Genomic DNA, 20,825 nt, shown 5'->3' with positions numbered 1-20,825 from the left:
CCCAAAGGCAGGAATATTGAGGGGGCTGGTTCCTTGCTTCCAGCAGTGAGGCTTTCTAATATGTCACATGCACCATTCACACACATATGTACACCAAAGGGGAAGCGAAGAAAGGGCAGAAGTCCCCGCCTTGGAGGAGCTGCTGGGGGCAATGGGAGCATGCTAGACTTGGAAGTCCAAAAACCTGGATTCTGCTTCCTGGCTCCTTAATTAACCTCCCTTGAACTCGGTTTCTGCAAAATGGGTACAAGGGAGAAGGCACTGTTTCACAAACTTATGAGGATCAAGGAAGAAAAAAATATACCACATGCTTTGAGTGCTTTAAAGTGCCCTGTAAACTCTGGGGTTATTATTCAGGGGTAAAGCAATTAGTAAAGACTGGGACACCAATGTCACCAAGAGTAATAGTGGCCATGTGGCTTTACTCACCTAGTCCCCGGTAGACCTGCCTTCTCTCAAGATCAGAGACCTACTCCCCTCTCCCCCTCATTGAATCCTTCTCATGAAGGACTCGCATCAAATCCTGGTTCCCCTCTGTAGTTGCTCAGCTGGGAAATATGCTGTGTTTTCAAAGGGAGAGCAGGTCTTCCCCTCCAGAATACACAGAAAGGAAGGAAGCAGAGGTAATCAGTGTAATATCTGGGAAATTTGCCCTGGTGGGTGGAAAAAGAGAAAAGAATGGCTGATTTTTCCCTGAGATGTAGATGAGAGGCAGAAAGGCAATTTGGGGTACAGGGATAACCTGCCTCCAACACCTGCTTTGACCTCCTGAGCTTGTCATTCAGTTCTCTGACCTCAGCCCCTTATCTAGGGGAAGAAGGAAGAAGGTAACAACAGCATGTCCTCCAAAGGGGGGCACTTAAAAGTACTTTATAAGTCTTTTGGTATTTTATAAGAACCTAACTATCTTATTGATTTGTTTTCCAGAAAAGAATCTTCTAATTTCATAGGAACAAAGATTTCTAGCTAGAAGGGATCTCAGAAGTCTCTAGTTCAGTGCAAATACTACAGACAGGGAAACTGAGGACCGACAGCATGAAGTGATTTGTCCAAGATCACACAGGCAGTTGCAGAGTGTAGATCTGAACTCCAGAGTGCTTTCCATTCATTGTACCCCACTCTCTCATGGAGCTCCCATGGAGCTGATGGGAAAAGGTGGGTAGAAAAGTATTCAAGTATCCATTCCACAAACATTCATTAAGCACCTACTGTGTTCAAAGCACAAAAACATAAACAGCCCCTTCCCTCAAGAGGCTTCCGCACCCCAGTTTCAGTGCAGCCTCCCTTCTACAAGGTTCCAGTTCTTGGAGCACAAGCACGCCAGCCCAACCACTCACATTCTTCACAATTCCATTGGAACATGAGGATTCACAATATGGCCAAGCCAGCATTGCTCAGGATCCCACGTCGTACTAACAAACCACAGTGCCAAAGCGTGCTGGCCAGAAGTTTTCCCTAGCCCCCAACCCCTCGTATTCCTTGCTCCCCCATCCCCTTGGAGGGGACGCATCTGCCTCGTCCCTTCAGCACCACGGGTCCCCCTTGAGCCAAGTCCTATGGCTTCTTGAGAAAGGTGGGCACCCCGGTCTCCGCGCTGGGCTCGGCCATGATCTGCATCTTCTGGTTGCTCAGGGTCGCCTCCCGCATCTTGTAGTACATGAACTCGTTCTGCCGGAACATCCGCAGCTCCATTTCTGACTGGATGCGCATGGCCTGTGGGAAGTAGGCACCCCAAGGGTTGGAAAGTCCCCCAGGGCTTCTGGGTACCCCCATGTAGCCTTGCAAGGATTGTCCTCCCCCCAAAGGGTGGTCCCTGCATCTGCGCTGCTGATTAAGTCATTACAGGCAGAGAGAAATGATACTTTTCCTTCCTTTCCCCACCAAAAAAAAAAAAAAAAAATTAATGCCAAGTCCAAAATGGAACCCAAGAAAGTTAAAAAAAAAAATAGGTCAAACAGGGATAACGGGTAAATGTTTTAACAGGCTTTTTCTCCTCCATTCTCCCCACCCAAATGTAGAACATTAAGTCTAATTTTAATTATTAACATCCTTCTCTAACACTTTTTAAAGTTCAGATAATCAATAAAACAATTTAAGCCTCAATTTACAGAATTTGCAGTTTCCAAGATTATATGTTGTCATGGTCTTCAGCTGCTCTCCCCTGACCAGTCTCGGGGTGGGAATGGAGATTTGTACCTCAGAAGGCAAGTACAGGATGATAGGGCAGACCAGGGATGCCACAAAATGACCACTTACCCACAGAACATGTTTGGTAGCCAGGAGGCACTTAATACATGCGGGCAGAATTACTGTTGAATCTCTTACCCCCCCCCCCAAACTTTGGCCCTTTATGGTGCTCTTCCCTGGTCTTCTCTGCTGCAATATCATAGTCGATGGCCCGGTTTACCATGCCCCGTCCTGACCCAGATGCCGGAGCAAGACTATAAATTCAGACATCCATCCATCAGGCAGGAACTTGGTTAGCTAAAGTTTGCACCTTTCCTGACACTTACCAATGTGCTCTGCACATAGCAGGCACTTAATAAATGTTTGATAAGTCCAGAAGGTCTCTGATAAAATGCCAAAATTGGCTTTGGGTAAAGTACTGAGCCTAGAGATAGACAGACTCTTTTCTATGAGTTCAAATATAGCCTCAGACACTTATTAGCTGTGAGACCCTGGCCAAGTCATGTGACCCTTTTGCCTCCGTTTCCTCAGCTGTAAAATTAGCTGGAGAAGGAAACAGAAAACCACTCCAGTATCTTTGCCAAGAAAATCCTCAAATGGAGTCACAAAGAGTCCGATATACTGACCAACAACTGCACATAAGAGACTGCTTGATGTAATTCTGGGATCGAGTCAGAAAGCCCTGAGTTCAAATCCTGCCTCTGATCCCAGGCAAGTCACTTAAGAGTCTCTGTTCCTCAGATTCCTCATCTGTAAAATGCATAGAGTGGACAAAGTGATTCTGGATGTGTCTTATACTCCTGGATCTAAGATCCTATTAATCTTTACCTGCTCCAGACAAATCTTAAGGCTAAAACATTGTAATCTGCTTTGGGAAAAGGAATTAGTATGGCAACAGTTTCCTACATCAATGAAATTGTTTCTTTCTTGGATCCCAACTGCACTCATGTTACCATTGAGCCAAGTATGTTTCCCTGTGACTGATTAGAGATGTTAGATGAGGTATGACCATCCACAATTACTTATTAAGCACTTACTGTATACCAGAGACTGTGCTAGAGGATACGAGGTCATGTCCTAGTGTCACTTACTAATAGTAGGGATTTGGGGGGCCGGTGAGTCCAGCCCAGCCATTTTACAGAGAAAACAACTGCATTCCTAGCCCAGTTTTTAAAGTCTAGCCATGCACTGGGTAGGTATGGCCATGAGACATTAGGGGGTCACCTACTTCCAGGTCCTTAGTGATTGGATGGGTAGGTCCATGAGTCACCAGGAGTATGGCGTAGGCTTTGCAAATCATCCCATGCCCAGCCTCGATGAGTCCGGCATGCCAGTGGGTCAGTCCTGCCCGCATCACAGCCATGCCCAGCTGGGCATTGTTAGGGTGGTAGAGTTTCCTGAAAGGGCACAGAGACAGCATCCGGTCAGAGAGGAAGCCCTGGAGAGGGTAAGAGGAGCCAGCCTCTCCTCAGTGATCTGATCTCAAGGAAGGATGGTCTCCCCGGCTGGAGCCCGAATCTCTCTAGAATTAAAACCATTTGATGCTTTCCTGATGCCAGAGATCTGAGAAAGTATGAGGTCAACAAAGAAAAGACTCTCTATAGAGAGAGCAGAGATCTAGTGGTGGACCAATAGACAGAACACAGAATTTCTTGGAATCAGGAAGACATATTTGAATGCTGCCCTTCCCCTCTATGGGACTCATCTGGGGGTGGGGGGGAGGTTGGACTTAACAGCTACTAAGATGTCTTCCTACCTCAGTATCCATGATCCTGTGAACTTCCACAAGACATGACACTAAAACATATTCATTTCTCTGAATATTTAACAGAAAAGGGTAGGATTTTCTATGAGGAATAGAAGACTCCCTTACTTAAAATATTTAGAATATTTAACAGAAAATGGTAGGATTTTCCATGAGGAGTAGAACAATTCCTTACTTAAAATATTTATAATAGTTAATAGAATATTTAACAGAAAATAGTTAGGATTTTCCAAGAGAAAGAGTAGAAGAGTCCCTTACTTAAACTATTTAGAATATTTAACAGAAAATAGTAGGATTTCTTATGAGGAGGAGCAGAACAATCCCTTACTTAAAATATTTAAAAGAATATTTAACAGAAAATAGTAGGATTTTCCAAGAGGAGGAGAAGAATCCCTTACTTAAACTATTTAGAATATTTAACAGAAAATAGTAGGATTTCCCATGAAGAGGAGTAGAACAATCCCTTACTTAAAATATTTAGAATATTTAATAGAATATTTAACAGAAAATAGTAGGATTTTCTAAGAAGAGGAGTAGAAGAATCCCTTACTTAAAATATTTAGAATATTTAACAGAAAATGGTAGGATTTTCCATGAAGAGGAATAGAAGAATCCCTTATTAGTATTTATAACTAAGCAACATCAAAGCCCAGAGGAGACACAAATAATTCCTCTATCCCACCTCCAGCTGCCAGCACTATAATGGGAAAGGACTGCAAGCCCTGGATAAAAACAACAGTAGGGTCTTTTCTAAGGGGTCATCTGGAAAGAGATGAGGAAATACACTGGTTTCCTTTTGTAAGAGAAGTGGAGGACTATAGGTGCAGAATGTTGCACATGTTACATGTAATTTATTATGTCAATTTTGTATGCTCAGATGTTTATAAGAGAAGATCATAAGAGAGTAGATGTCATAAGAGAAGGTTGAAGGAGAAGAAGGAAAGGGAAGGGAAGAAGAGAAAGGTGGGAAAAAGAAGGGAAGGGGAGGAGAAAAGGGAAAAAGGGAAGAGAAGGAAGAGGGGAAGGGAAGGAGGAAAGGAGAAAAGGGAAGGGAAGGAAGAAATGGAAAGGAAGAAGGGAAGGGAAGGAGCAAAGGGGAAAAAGGAAGAGAAGGAAGAAATGGAAGGGAAAAAGGGAAGGGAATGAGGAAAGGGAAGGCACTCCTAGGCCCAGCTCCAAGTGCCTACATGTAACCGTCGACCATCCTCTTAGCGTAGTCTGAGGCCTCCTGGAAGCTCTGCAGGTAGGAGAGCACTTCGGAGGCGATGCTCAGGATCCGCAGCACGTGGATGTTGGTGTCCGCCAGCACCGGCTCCTGCTTCTGCAAACACTCTCGACATAACTTCACCACCTGGGACAAGGCATTAGACATTCCATTATTAGTAGACCAAATGTAAACTCCCTGGGGACGGCGCAGCTGACTACTCACTGCAGAGACACTTCCAATATACTGTGATTTAGAAACAATGGCCAGGTTTCCACTTGGTTCTTGAGCTGTATTTCTTTTCTTATGGTACAATTTAATTCAACAAGCACCTTTGGAGCACAAGGACTGACCTAGATACTTGGGGCATGCAAATTAAAAAAAAAAAAAAAAAGTGGCTTCTGGCTCTCAGAAGCTTATCTACTGAGGGGAGGGATCACATTTCTACAGCTCTTAAAGCTCATCTTTATTTATTCCTCCATGGTGCTCATTAGCATTAGTGGATCTGTCTCATTTTGCTTTTCTATTTGTATACCTAGGACTTAAGAGCAAAGCTAGTTACCCAGTTTTTGGACAGAGGGTCTTGGTGGGCCCCTTCTCCCACTGGCCAAGTTGGGCCACCATCCATCTCCAAAGGGACATACATCCCGAAGGCACCTGGGCCTAAAAACTATTTCAAAGCATTCACTGGGGGGCCAAGAAGGGGTGAATTGAAGCCTAAGGGGACAAGGATCATCTCTAGATCCCATCTGCTCTCAAAGAAATATTTCTTCTTCCCTCTCACCACACCCCATTGGGAGAGTCAAGTTCTCACTTCGTGGTACAGCCCTTCAGAGCGAGCCTTGTCAATCTTCTCCAAGGTGTCCTTGGAGAATTGGGTCACCTCCTTCACCACATCCTGGGAAGGCTGGAAAGAGAGAAGATGGCTGAAGTTAATTAAGACTCCTGGGTGGAAAGGTGGCTATATTCCTGCAGTAGCTGAAGTAAAATAATGTGTGAACCGCCCTCCCTCCCCAGAGAGACGTGTCCCTTATTTCTAAACACAAGAGCAGAGCACCTGGAATGGAGAACTGCAGCCTCCCTATTGATCCTCTGGGGTGCCCAGTCTCTTGGTTTGCACTCTGTAGATGTGAACTGTTACTATTAGTCTTACCTGGGTGGGAGGTAAGAGCTTCAACATGGAGGAATGATGGTGGGAGGGTTAGGAAAAAGATAGAACAGTCACCTTGTTTCATCACTCAGTCCAGGGTCATCCTATCAGACCTGAGAATCCAGGCCTTTAAGCAGGGACTTTCTGAGCCCAAAGATTATTGTTAAAGCTCCTTCCCTTAGAGCTTTTATGGTCTTTTACCTTCTGGACCTCTCTTCATGCATTGCCCATGTTAGGACTGAGTGCTGAGAGTTCAATCAGCTAATCCAACACTGTCATTTTACAGAGCAGCTCAGAGAAAGGAATGCCTTCTCTTCAGTGACACAGGAAGTCGGGACACCTGACATTAATCCATTGTATTAACATCACCCCTAGAGAACTAAAGTTCTGTGATCTGGGATGGGCAGGAAACATCTTACTTAGCAAAGTAAGTGTAGAGAAGGAAGGCCGAGAACGTAACCTTGGCTTGCTCGGGGAATTTTGGTCCCTTATTCTGTAGGGATGGGGCCGAGGTGGGTGATTTAGCTAGCAGAGGGCATTCTCTCTACCAATACAAGTCGACCCCATCCTCTTAGGTGGAGTCCTTAAGGGTCTTAAGTGAAGACTATATACCTTGGGGTCCTCTTTCACTGCCAGGAAAAGGTCATCTTTTATCCCTTTCTCACAGTGTTCACATGTACAATCAAAGTAATACTGTTTCTTCAGCTGCTTCTTCCGTTCTTGGCTGATATTGAGAAAATCTATGTAGGATACAGTCAATTCCTCCCCTTCTGAGATCTTCCCGAGGGCCCGAAGTTCGATTCTGGGTTGGCACAAGAGGTAAGATAAGAAATCCAAATTTAATGCACAGTGCTTGACTCATAGCAGGCACTTAAAATTATTACTGACTAGTTGGCTGGCTTATTCTGCAGGGGTATACCTAAGGCAAGGCAATCGGACCTTTGTCCTAGAGTGGTGAAATTTTAAAGATAACTATTAGGGAGCCACTGTAATAACTAACTTTACCTCATTCTCACTTGAATGTCTCAATTGTATTATTTTCTATCATGAATTACAAAGTTGATTTAAGAACCCTTTTTTGTGTTGCTTGCTCTAGATGCCAAAATTACCTGTTATAGCTCTAAAATTATGGTTTTAAGTTCAGGAATGCCTGGTAAAAATCCCAGATATTAGACCCACTCACCTACAATCTTAGAGAAATCCATTTCCCACCCAAGAACAAGGATGAAGCCCTCCACACACAAACACTCTACAATTCCAGTAAAATACGACACAGACTTTTACAAAGATGCTAATTTGAAAAGGAAACAAAATGAGAGACAAAAACCATGTCTGTTCTCATGAACTGAACCAATGGCAATTCAGGTTTTTTTCATTGCAATGATAACCTAATCAGGTTTACTACAGAGAAATTCATTCTGCTCAAAATTTGGTGTAGTCATGAGACTAGCTATGGCCTCCTTTGGTGTTTCACTGACAGGTCTGAGGGTATAATCAACTCCTGATTATCCAGGCCTGTGTAGGAGAATGGAAATTGAGATAACTCCCAACAGTAAATAATGCCAAAATCATTTCCATTTAGTTTTGGAGAAGCTCTGATCGACTCATGCTTTTTTTACCCTGTTCTTGGCCAAGCCCCAACCTTAACTTCCACTCTTGACTTAGCTCTAGTTTCAATTACCTGCAATGGCCAAAAGCTCCCTGCAGATAGTCAAACATGGATGATCAAGTGTCGGCTTCATTCCATTACCATATATTATTTGCTTTCATAATATGCTATGATACACAGATTCCCCTTTCAACCGACCTACCCTACCTGCACTTTACCACTAATTCCTTTACCCTTCACTTAACCATGGTACCATCTCTCAGCACAGTAGATGGCTTGTAGTCAAAGCAAAGCCCATTCTATAACTGACATCCAGCTTAGCCAAACTGACATCCAGCTTAACCAATCATCATGAAGAACAGCCCATGGAACTTAGTCATGCAAATCAGCACTGGCCATAGAACCGGAACCTAAAAGAAATCAGGATGGAGACAATAAATTGATCCTGTGTCCTTTTGGTCTCCAGATGTCTCAGTGGATGAAACTGGGACATTTTGATGGGAGGGAAATAAGGGTAAAATTTGGACAAGAGGGCTTTTAAAAAATCACCATGGTAAAATGGAGAGCTAGTCTTCATACTTGGAAGAGTTGGGTCTCCTCAGACACAAGTAGGTTCTTTGATCTTGGGCAAGTTATTTAACATCTTAGTGCCCTAGATAACTCTTTAAGATTCTGTGTTGAAAAGAAGGAATAGAAGGATAGACAGAAGGATATGCCCTCACCTGGGAGTTCCCTACACCAATATCACCAATCCCTACCATTATCCCAATCCTATCAAAAGGCGAAGAAGAATAATAGCCCATACAGAACATTTCTGTAACATGAAGTCGGGCTTCCCATTGACCAGCCAGTCCATGTGCATGACAGCTAACTCCTAGCCTAAAACATGCAGTTGTTCATATATGATAGTGTACATAACCCCCCCCCCATTATTGGGGTAAAAAGCTCATCCAGACTGGGATCAGTTAAATGCTAGGCATCTGTCGCTTCCCCACTACTGGGCTAATAACTCCTTGCTTCCTTCCAGTCAACTGATAAAAAACTGGAAGGGGATGGGAGAAAGAACTGATATCCACCCATTAAAATGACTTAAAAACTGGGCTGATGGAAGTAGTATCAAATAAGGATCTGTGCCCACTATGGGTCTACAGCTAGAGGTCAGCGTGGTTAGAGTACTGGATCTGGAATGGGGAAGACCTGAATTCAGATTCTGCTACAGACACTTACTGTGTGATCCTGGGCAAGTCACTTACTTTCTTACTTTCCCCATCTGTAAAATGAGGACAAACATAGCAAGCTTGTCTCCCAAGCTTGTTGTGGAGGATAAAAGGAGGCAGTGGTTGTAAATGCACTGAAAATTTTAAAGTACTGTGTAACATTAGTTATTATTGTTATTGTCACTTGTCTTGATTCAACCAAAAACCCGGAGGTTAGCTAGGATCCGGATTTCAACTGCTTTCTCTCTCCACTCACTGTCAAGGTCACAGAAGCAGTGTCAGAGAATGGATACGAAGCAGATTCTTTTGAGTCCAGGGCCACTTTTTTTCTACTACATTACAGAGAAGGCAAGCTCCTAAAAGGTAGCAACTCTCCTTTTTTCCCCTATTGTATCCCAGCACTTCATTCAGTGCTTGGCACATGATTGGAACTTCACTGAATTAAATAATTGAAACCAACCCAAACATATCAGCTAACAATGGTCCTCAATCAGCAAAGGAGACACTAGAGAAAACCAATCCTCATCTCAATCATCAAAACACATCTCTGAGCCATTTTACTGGGTGGGAAATAGGAGATGTCAGAGAACACCATATCCTTTAATATGTCAGTAAGAGAATCACTTTTTCTATGACAGTAAGCAGGTTTTCGGGAAGGGGTTCTTAACCCAGTGTCCATGGACTCCCAAGAGGTCTGTGGAGAGATTTCAGGGGGTCTGTTAACTTTTTTAAAAATACTTTGATAACTGTATTTCAATATTTCTTTTGCCATCCTATCATTTTTATGTTGTTCATTTTAAAACATTATTCCGAATAGGAGTTGGTCCATAAACTTCACAGACTGCCCAAAGGATCCATGACACAAGTGAAGGTTAAAAACCTTTACTCAAATTGTCTTGATTTATTTTTTAAAGTAGATTTTTTTAGACTTTGAGAGATTCCATGCTTGTCAGTTAAAGGAAAGGGAGAAATAGGATAGGAAAAGATGGAGGAGAAAGGAATGAAAGGCCAGGGAAGATGCTGTGGTGATGGGTGGAATGAAGAACAGAATTATTTGTTTTTCAATTGCATACAAAATATAGCAGCCAAAGAATGTGGGGGTTTTAGGTTGAGCAGGACTTTGGGACAGTGGAAACAGGAATGGTGAATTTGAACACACGACCAGCCTGGGAGTTGGAAAAGGACTGGTCCAGAAAGCAAACCAAGCAAGTGAGGGGAGGATCAGAGGAACAGGTATGTGCTTCGACAAAACTGACCCACCTCATCTGTGTGTGAAACATAGATTTCACAGCCTCATGACTGAAAGACAAAACAGATAGCGCAGGTGATGTAAGAGCAACCCCACCACAAACAAAAATGCTCAGATTGGTTGGATAAACTATAGTTAGCATGCGTGAATGGGATCAATAACTCCAGCCAGGCTTCCATAGTTACAAGAATCTCCCATCATCCCTCCTTCCCAAACATTGTAGTGTCAGTTTTTACAAACTCTGTCTACTTAGATTCACTAACTGAATAGAAACGAGAGCCCAAATGTTATCCCTCTGGGGCAGGTTACAAGCAGGATTTAAATTGGGTAGCCTCTCAAATACAGAAACAGCCTCCTTTGAAACATATTTTGGGTAGCATTCATGCTTGGGAGGGGGAACTCAGAGGCACCACTAACCATAAGGACATTCCTCAAACTATCCTGGGCTCATATACAAAGTTTTCTCCACTAATGTCTGAGAAAACAAGATTGGAGCTAACAGCCCTGAAATGATGAGTGGTGGGTACTGAAACTGATTTATGGAGAAGAGTGTTTCACTGGTGGGAGGGAGAATAACTAGGTCAGCCTTTAGGAAGGAAAGCAGGATTTAGTAAAGGAGTTCTTAACCTGCTCTCCATGGACTCCAAGGGGTCTGTGGAAAGATTTCAGGGGGTCTGTTAACTTTTTAAAGAATGCTTTGATAACCTTATTTCAATAGTATTTTCCTTCATCACTGTATATATTTTATTTTGTGCATTTTAAAGCATTATTCTGAACAGAAGTCAGTCCATAGGTTTCACAGACTGCAAAAGGGGTCCATGACATAAATGAAAATTAAAAACCTTTAGTCGGGTTTTTAAAAAAAAATCTGAGTTTGGGGTTATCACCCCCAAGGGATATAGAGCCCAGAAGGCCTCCTCCTTGGTTGCAATATTTCAATCTGTCATTGACATTCAGGGGAACTCTAGGTGACAAGTACTTTCCCCTTGTGGCGAGTGGTTGGGGGAAGGTTTGGGCTTGAAGATGGCGACTTCCTGTGCAAAGGGGAAATAAAAGGGGAAATGGGCAATGTGAATGAGAATTTTTATGTAGTTCCTAATTCTAATCTCATGCACAAGGATATGTTTCCCATGTGTTTAAAAAAAAAAAAAAGAAATACTTCTACATCCCATCATTAAATGGAAAAGATCCCTTTTTGAAAGAAATAAGTAGTAAAGGATCATTCTAATTATCAAACCCATTATGATATTGGGCCATAGACACCGTCCCTACCAGGATATTTGCTATTTTTGGGAATTTGGGAGATGGGAATCCTGATGAAAAGGGTTCTCTTTAGTTGAAAAGGAGTTGAGGCTGGCATCATTACTACTACTAAAGGCAATGGAAATACTATTTAGTCCTTTTTTGAAGTTGCTGGTTGACCTTCACAGGTTTGCTTTTAGATTTTAAAAATCAATTGCAGGAAACATCATAGCTGGTGTTACCCCACCCCTGCCACCCACCCCAGACAGAGGACTACTCACTTGCCATTGTTGAATATGACAGTACAGTTGGGCCAGCAGTCATGGTTCACCAGGCAGAGGTTGGGAAATATGCCCACTCCCACAGCCTGAAGGCCCCTCTGGTCACTGAGAGTGAAAGCATTGCAGTTGATCTGCCCAATGGGAGGAAAGAAAATAATATATCATTCATAAACAGAGTACCATAGAGCAAGGTTTCTTAACTTTTTCCATTTGTGACCCCTTTTCACCTGAGAAATTTTTACATGATCCAGGGTAATAAATATACAAATCAAACAATACTGATAGTAAAGCATAATTTTGTGATCCCCGCTTTCAGTTATGAGATCCCATATGCAGTTGTGAACCACAGTTTAAGAAGCTGGGCAATAGAGAGCGAAGAAGGGAATGGTGGATGTTAAGGTCCTTAAAGCCACATTAGGGGAATTCCAGTCCTTAGCTTAATTTTATGTGGCTTGCAATCAAGCTACATTTATTAAGCCCCTACTGTGTACCATGTACTATGCTAAGTGCTAAAGATACATAAAGAGGGGAAAGATAGTTCCTGTCCTCAAGGAACTTACGATTTAATACAATTCACTGTGATGGGAAGCTGAATGGTAGCCTTTTGTTTATCTTATCTCATATCTCTGATTCTCAGACTTCAGATAAGAGTTGTATCTCTATTCCCCCAGAGTCAGGGGTTCTTATTAATTTTTGAGGTCAAGTCCCCATCTGGAAATCTCATGAAATCTATGGATTCTTTCTCAGTAGTTTTTAAAAATTGATAAAAGAAAACATATGAGATTACAGAGGAATCAATTATATTAAATATTAAATCTGTCTGTCTACTTGACTGTCTGTCTCTATATCTAGCTATCTGTTTATCCACCTATCTAATTGTTCATCTAACACAGTTAGATTATCTGTTTATCTGTTTGTCTGTCTGTCTGCCCATCTACCTATCTATTCATATGTCAATCATCTGTTTGTCTGTTTATCCATCCATCTATCTATCTATTCATCTTCTATCTATTTATCATGTTTGTCTATCTACCTACCTATCTGGTTATTTATCTATATTTAAGTTTATATACTCCAAGTTAAGACTTCTTACCGTAGGTCATGCTGTTTAGCTAATTATGAAGGCAAGATGTACTTTTCTAATTATCATGCTAGGGAAGAGATGGCCTTGCCCTTGACTATGGCAATCCACCAAGTATCCCTCACAGCTGACCAATGAGTTTTTGTCCTTCTCCATACCTCTCCCCCTTCCACTGTCCCTATTTCCTTCCTCCCTTCCCCCTAGAGCCTCTGAGGCTCAAAGTTCTCAGTGCAGACTGTACCTTCTGAATTTGGCCATCACAAGGGATGCCAGGGGATTTCTTTTTCCATTTTTTCCTTTATGGGAAACTTAGCATTTTAGCCCCTGGGATTTATTTGTCATGCCATTTTAATTTTGTGTCCTTGTGCCCAGAAACAGAAGTGGGGGCAGTGGAGGGAATGAAAAGGATGAGAATAACAGGTGCTTCAAGAGAAGCCAGAATCAGCTGGGAGGAGAGAGAAATGAGTAAGTGGTCAGGACTGGGAGTGGGAGGAGGTGGGGAAGATCCTTGAATAGCACAGAGTGATGTCCTCCTGCCTTTGTTACAAGCAGAAAAACCATCAAGGAACTTCTTGGTTTCTTCCATTTTGGGGAAAACAAACAGGAGGAGGAGGAGGAGGGGAAGGAGGAAAGGGAGAGTGAGGAGGAAAGGAAGAGAAGAGGAAGAGAAGGAAGTAGGGTAAATGGAGGAGGCAGGCAGAAGTAGGAAGGAGAAGAGGGAGAAGGGGACCAGGAGGAGTGAGGGAAATGGGAAGAGAGGTCAGGGTGCCGTACCACGCCGAATATGTGCGAGATATACTGCATGCTGAATTGTTGGCTCTGGGGTGGCCAGAAGTTCAAAAAGCTGTCCACATCCATTCGAAGGTCTTTCTGCTCCTCTTCCCCAAAGTTGTCCACGTGATTCTGCAGGTCATCCACGGAGACCAAGCAACCCTCTGTGAGTCCGGTGCCCTCTCTCTCTATGCGCCACATGATTCTGGCCGCCAGCCTATGGATGATGAGGAAGAGGAGGGCGAAAACAATGATAATGGTAGTGAGAAAGAGTGATAAAGTATGAAGTGTTGCTGTTGGTGCTTCGTTCAGCCACAACATCGGAAAGGTGATTCCGTGACGTGCAGGCGAGTTGGATTTAAGGGAGGGAGGGCAGTGCAAAGTTACCAGCCTCACTCTCCCCTCCAGAACCATCTGGGTCCAGTGGCCAGACAGAGATCAGGACGACTAGAGATGGCCCCCATGCAAGGGGAGACCTCAGCCTTTTTAAGCAAGGCCTTTAACAGGTCTCAGTTTGACCTAAGCAACACCCATCCAGTGATCAAGGTTAGGGAGGAATTGAGGCAAAGAAGTGACCCATGATGTTTATGAAGCACTTGACACACATTATTTCATCTGTTCCTCACAGAAGCCCTGGGTGACAAGAACTACCGATATTGTTATCCCATTTTACAGATGAATCAATCAATAAGCATTAAGTACCTCTGAGCCAGGCATTGGACTAAGCACCAGGGATACAATGAGGATGCAAAGGGCAGTTCCTATCCTCAAGTAGCTTAAAGTTAGAATTCAGAGTTACTAAGTATCTAAGGTTGGATTCAAATCCAGCTCTTAGGATCAAAAGATTAGAACTGGAAGGTACCTTAAAGACAAGTGAGTTCAATTCTCTCATTTTACAGATAAGGAAACTGAGAAGAAAGATTAAATCTTCCTGGCCCCATGCTCCCCACACCCTCCACTGTATTGAGTTACTCTCCCCAGAGAACACAAGGATTTTAGTAGAATATTTAGGTAAATCACAGGACAGAAGAAGCCACAAAAAAAACCCATTCAGAATCACTCCCTCAGTCCCTTCAGTTTGGGATTCTGTCTCTGGCAGGTGTTGCTGGGACAGTGGGCTGTCCGCTGGAACCTCCACCTCCAAGGTTACAACACAAATATCCCAGGTTCACTTCACAATTCACTGTGGATCTGTCCTCTATACAGAATTTTTTAAAAAAAGATTTCAATTTTCAGCAAACAGCAGGCTTCTTAGGACACCTTATAATTCAATAAACATTTATTGTTTATTATGTGCCAGGCACTGGGTTACGAATGAGGACGTAGAGGAAAAATAGCTCAAACTGTCTCACTGCCAACAAAACTTCAGATGTAAAAGGAGGTAACCAAGTTAGTTTATCTTATATGAGGTCCTTCCTGGTCCCTGCCCACCCCAGATACTACCGCCTTCCTCCAATTCCTAGATCATTTTGTTATAGTTCATTATGATGGATACATGTTTTTTCCTCCAAGAGAATGTAACAAGGGTTGTTTCAGTTTTGTCTGTAGGACAGCTCTCTCTGCAGGTTGCCTGGACATAATGGGGGCTTGATAAATACTTGTTGTTGGATTAAACACACACACACACACACAGAGAGGGGGGGGAGGGGAGAGAGGAGGGGGAAAGGGGAGAGGGATAGGATTTTGAAAATCAATGAATCTATCAAATGTGGACTGAGATCTGTAGTCTAGAGAATCCCAGGGGACCTCCTTTATTCCTTGGACAACTTTTAAGCCTGCAGCACTAGTTCTGTCACACTTGAGGTCCCAACCATGCCTGGTACGCTTTTTCAAATCTTTCCCTCTACCCTGAAATTGAATGGGCATTTCTTGGCCCCAAGCCTTGTCCTTGGCTAACCTGGCAATTGATGTGATTGATGTATGTTGGGGGGGGGGGGGAATGATTCAGAAATTTATGGGCAGGGGAAAAGAGGCAAGATGCACTTTTCTTGGGGGATGGAAGAAAGATATTCAGATGGTGAATCCCCCATCTGTGTCAGGTAGGCTCTTTCCTCACTACTAGTCTCACCCTCTCTCCTCACTTTTAAATGGCTTGAGTCTGACTGACTGCTTCCCAGACACCCAGTCCAAGTTCAAGGTTCACTGATTGGACCCAGGGTAATAGTTCCAGTTAGTCCTTGGCACTATATTGGGGTAAGGAGGGCAAAGGCAGGTCTATGTTTTGTAACTAAGGGCTGTGCTATCAGGTGATCGGAAACAATGTGACTTGATGGGCTGTAAGCCAGAATGCCTGACTTCATTCTCCCTCAACCATTCATTTCAAGTCCCTTTTGCAATCCTGTCTCCCAATGAAGGGAGCTGGTACTTCCATTTTCTTTCTTTCTTTCTTTCTTTTTTGATACTTCCATTTTCAAGGTTATCATTTCCCAACAGTTCTATTCAATCTGACATATACCAGGTACCTATTATGTATAACAATCGGTACCAGCAATTTCCTCCCTCCACACCTTTGTACAAGTAGCTACTGCTGTATGGAAAGCCTCTCCCTCATAGACGTCCAGGATACCTGAAAGCCAGCTCAGCTGTGACTTCCTACACAAGGACTCTCACAAGGGCTTTCCTGATCACCCCAGTCTTTGGCACTCTCTCCCCTTGAAATCTCATTGCGCATAGTTTCTGTTAAAGAAAAGCAATGGTCGATGGACAGAGAGCCAGAAACCCAACGTAAGCAAATGTAGAGTTCTTTCTACTGTAGCTGTCGTGACTGTGGGGGAGAGAAAACACAGGCAATGGAAATGATACAATAATGACAACAGATGGTATTTATATAATTACTTCATAAACCTTATTTCGTTTGAGCCTTACAATGGAGAGAAGGGGTTTCCAACTTCCCCATTTCACAGATAAGGAAAACAAGCAAAAAGAAATGATTTGTCAGACACAGGATTTGACCCCAGGTGTTCAGCATTCATTCCTCTATGTCAAACTTGATCTCTTGAATAGCCTTGCAAGAGTTAAGGGCTAAGGACCATGAGGCCTCTCAGCCTCACCTACTATTCCTGTACACTGACATGACATGTAGGGTGGCAGTGGCTCATGGACTCAGATCACTCCCCATCCCAGAAGGCGGATTTTCCTCCAAGGGCCACCAGTCATGGTCTTCTTTCACTAGCGATCAGAGACTATTAATAGAACACAGCCATTCCTAGGGATCCCAGTTACCCGGGATCCAAGCCAGCCAGAACATGGAGTCCAGGGGAAAGGCAGAGGTGTGACATTGGGGGCTGTACTTTTTCTATGGTTTGTTTTGGTGGCTCCCTTTAAAGAGCCAGACTCTAGATCCAGAGGAGCCAGGAAACTGGGAAAGGATGCAGATGAGAGCTCCTGCTCTTGAGTTCTTATAAAGAGAACCATTCCTGTGCTTTGGGCAGATTCTGGGAAGTCTGGGATCAGAGTATAGAGATGGCACGGGTTGGGGGATTGGAACTGGCTATGTGCCCACCAGTCAGCCCTTGATTTTGGCAGGGGACTCCTGTGTTGGAAGATGCATTCCTACCCTGGTATGTGCCTAGATCCAGTATCTCCAAGCTACCCCCACTGCAGTCTCTGTACCATTTCCTCCTCCCATAACCCCTTCCATAGTGATCCTGAGTACACTGTATCAGCAATTGTCAGTCTGATCAGAGGCTCCCCCCTGCAGGTCTCTGAGACCCTTTCAGGGGGATATGCAAAATTAAAATTATTTTCGTAATAATGCTAAAATGTTTTAATTTCTAACTTATATTATTGAAATATTTATTATATTGCACATGTTGTCAAGTCTGACTCTTTGTGACTCCATTTGTTTGCAAAGATAATGGGGTGCCATTTCTTTCCCCAGCTCATTTTACAGATGAGGAAACTGAGGCAAATAGGATTAAGTAACCCCAATTAGTCTAGCCATTAGGGTAAAATATAAAACCCTCTGGCATTAAAGCCCTTCTCAGTCTGAAGTCAATTCCCTCTCCAGGATTATTTCACATTAATCCCTTTCATGTACCCTTTATTTCTGGCCTAACTCTTAGTTATTTTCCATATCTTGTAGCGTATGCCCTAGGCACTCCAACACTCCACCTCCTTCCTCCAGCTGTGTACCATTCCTGGAATCCTTCAAAATTCAGTTGTGATGTCCTTTCCCACAGGGAACCTAATGAATTCATTTAAGCCTCTGTCATTTCCTAGTGCTTTCCACCAGAAATTACTCTGTATTTATCAGGCATAATATATTGGGGGACAGTTGGTATACATGACAAGTACAGATTGAAATGTGAATTTTTATAATGAAAACTTTGTCAGCATTTGTTCTGCGTTAATCCTTCCCCCTACAAGATATTGTTTCTTTTTTTCCCAAGGGAATTGGAGTTAAGTGACTTGCCCAGGTTCACACAGCCAGGAAGTGTTAAGTGTCTGAGCCATATTTGACCTCAGGTCCTCCCGACTGCAGGGTCGGTGCTCTATCCACTGCGCCAATCAGCTGCCCAAGATATAGCCTCTAGTACTCTTGTCTGTGCATGTGCTGTCCCCCATTTACACCCCCAGAGCTTGTTAACTCCTTGGAGGAAGGAGTCACTGTTCTCTTGGTATCCCCAGTGCCTGGCGCAGGGCTGGGTATACAGTTGCTGCTTACTAGATGCCTGCTCACCGAAGGAGCAGTCCATAAGCCAGTTGCCTGATTCCTCGGGGGCTGTGGGACCCACGGGCTCACTCTTGTTTCCAAGTCTCTTAATCCGAGGCTGCCCCCGCGGATCTCATCAGCCTGGGCACACCCCCCACCCGTCGCCCTCCCCCACCCCTACCCCAGTACCGAGCCCCGCGGCACTGACCTGATGTTCTCACTGGGCGGCTTCCCGTGTTTCTTGATGGCCGCACACTCATTCTTGTGGTTCAGCCAGGCGTCCTTTTGGCAGGTCCGGTCACAATAGTGCGCAAACTTACACTGGCCGCAGCGCTGCAGCTTCTCCTGCCTCTTAAAGCAGGTGTGGCACACGACCTGGGTGAAGCTGGGGAAAGGACAGGGGGTCAGCGGGGAAGGCGGTGGGCTAGGGGATGCCGACCCTGGGCCCGGCCAGCGCCCGGTTGGTGTGGAGAGCCCCTAGCCCGTGTCCCTGAAACAAAGAAACCCAGGGAGCAGCAGTGGGATGACTCGGGGCGCTGGGGCTAAGGCGACCTGTGCCGTGCGCAAAGCGGCCCAGTGCCCCTCTAGGAACAGCCCCGGATCGGGACCTCTAAGACACTAAGGACTAAGTGCACTCAGAGCAGGGCGCTTCTATGCTTGTGGAGGTCTGGAACAGACAAATTGGAGCCCCCAGACCGGGGCGGGGACACTTCTATGCTCGTACAGGTCTATAACAGACTAATTAGACCCCCCCAGACCGGGGTGTAGCTGTGAATGGGACACATAGATATAGGGGATACTGAAAGAGCTAATGCGGTTTTAAGCATTGATAAGGATGTAATAAACTTTAAAATTGCACTAATACTTTTGGGACACCCTCTTTGATATACATATTTATGTACATATTATAATATATATAATATATAAGATATATACACAATATACATATTCTATAAATGCGTATATATTTATATATTATATAAATATATGTAATATATAAGAAAATTAATGTTTATGTCATGTTATAACATGTTATATGTATTTCTATAATAATAATAATAATATTTAGATAGCATTTATATATGTGCCAGGCATTATGCTAAGCACTTTATAAATATTATATCATTTTATCCTCACAACAAGCCTGTGGACATATTTAGGTGCTAGTATAAGTGCCATTTTACAGATAAGGAAACTGAGGCAGAGTTATGCAACTCACCCAGAGTCCTTAGTAATGTCCAAGACTATACTTGATCTCAGATCTTCCAGACTTCAGAAGCAATGTTATATCTATCAAGTCACCTACCTGCTCTCTATGTTCTGAATGTGTTATATATTGTATACACATATGGGGTGGGGGGGAGGGGGAGAGAATCACAAAGACTTGAGTTCTACTCTGTGTAATCCTGAGCAAGTCACTTAACTTGTACTAAAGGCAAATCATTATCAGTTGCAAAGAAGATGGCAGTCCATACCAGTGGAGGGAGGTCCCTCACCTTGGAGTTCCCTCGACTGTCCTGCATCAGTTTCAGTCCCTATCCCTATATTATATATAAAATAAATACACCTATTTACAGATAGGGAAAGAAGTGCAACAAAGTCAAATAAGCAGCTTCACATCACACAAAACAATCCCCAAAGCAAGAAGGAGCCCTGGATCCCCATTAGAATATGGTACCTTAGACCCAGACAGCCCGTTCAGGGTTTTCAGAAGGCAGCCCTCCCCTCCCCTCTCCCCCCGCCCCCCGGTCCCCCTGTGAGATGATCTGAAGGGGTTACAAGTGAGCAGTGTGGAGTAAGCAGGAGAAACAAAGACTCTCTAGCCTAAGCCAGCAACTTGGGAAGAGAAGTGGATCCTTGTTAGCAGTAGGAAATTGGTGGAAAGACAGATGAGATGATTATTTAACTGGTTGTATGTTCTGCCTAAAGAAGTGGCCCCATGGATGAGACTCAGAGCTGAGAAACTTCCCTCTCCTGATAGAGAAAAGATGCTGAGGAAGCTGGGTATATGGAAAAGCTAAAGACTCAAGACTCTCAAGTGAGGATAACATCTTCCCACAAGGCAGCACCTCAGACAAGGACTGCAGGAGTGACATACATAATAGGGAGTAGCAGTAAGAATAGCCTGGGGTGGGGGGTGGGAAGGCCAGGGTGGAAAAGGGAAGAAAGACACAGAGACAGGGAAAGAGAGAGGGGATGGAGGGAAAGAGGAGGAGAAAATAGGGGAAGAAAAAGAATGAAAGGAGGAGAGAGACAGAGATAGAGAGAGGGAGAGAAAAGAGAAAAGAGGAAAAGAAAAAGAAACAGAGAAAGGCGGGCAAAGATAGAGAAGAGAGCCAGAGAGAAGAAAGAAATAGCCAAGATATAATGCCCAGAAAGAAAGGACAGGATCAAGAAAGATAGAATGTAGTTTAT

General features: G+C 43.7%; 1 protein-coding gene across 2 annotated transcripts in view; it reads right to left on the bottom strand.

The window, feature by feature from the left end:
* Positions 1–20,825, bottom strand: part of SMYD1 (SET and MYND domain containing 1) — a 32,618-nt gene continuing 11,793 nt past the window's right edge. The window contains exons 2-10 of one of the 2 annotated variants that reach the window (XM_003758646.2): positions 18,619–18,795; positions 13,760–13,973; positions 11,905–12,035; positions 10,393–10,431; positions 6,919–7,108; positions 5,971–6,063; positions 5,140–5,303; positions 3,416–3,584; positions 1–1,713 (exon numbers count right to left, since the gene is read on the bottom strand). In XM_003758646.2, coding sequence (XP_003758694.2) covers positions 1,555–1,713; positions 3,416–3,584; positions 5,140–5,303; positions 5,971–6,063; positions 6,919–7,108; positions 10,393–10,431; positions 11,905–12,035; positions 13,760–13,973; positions 18,619–18,795 — 1,336 coding nt within the window. In that variant the 3' untranslated portion in view covers positions 1–1,554. The remainder of the gene's footprint in view (positions 1,714–3,415; positions 3,585–5,139; positions 5,304–5,970; positions 6,064–6,918; positions 7,109–10,392; positions 10,432–11,904; positions 12,036–13,759; positions 13,974–18,618; positions 18,796–20,825) is intronic. The other variant, XM_031949812.1, reaches the window with a different exon arrangement.

This window comes from Sarcophilus harrisii, chromosome 2 (genome assembly GCF_902635505.1).
Source record: "Sarcophilus harrisii chromosome 2, mSarHar1.11, whole genome shotgun sequence".
In the NCBI taxonomy this organism is placed as follows: Eukaryota; Metazoa; Chordata; class Mammalia; order Dasyuromorphia; family Dasyuridae; genus Sarcophilus; species Sarcophilus harrisii.
The sequence above is the reverse complement of the archived record's forward strand: the minus strand, read 5'-3'. Positions and strand labels throughout refer to the sequence as shown.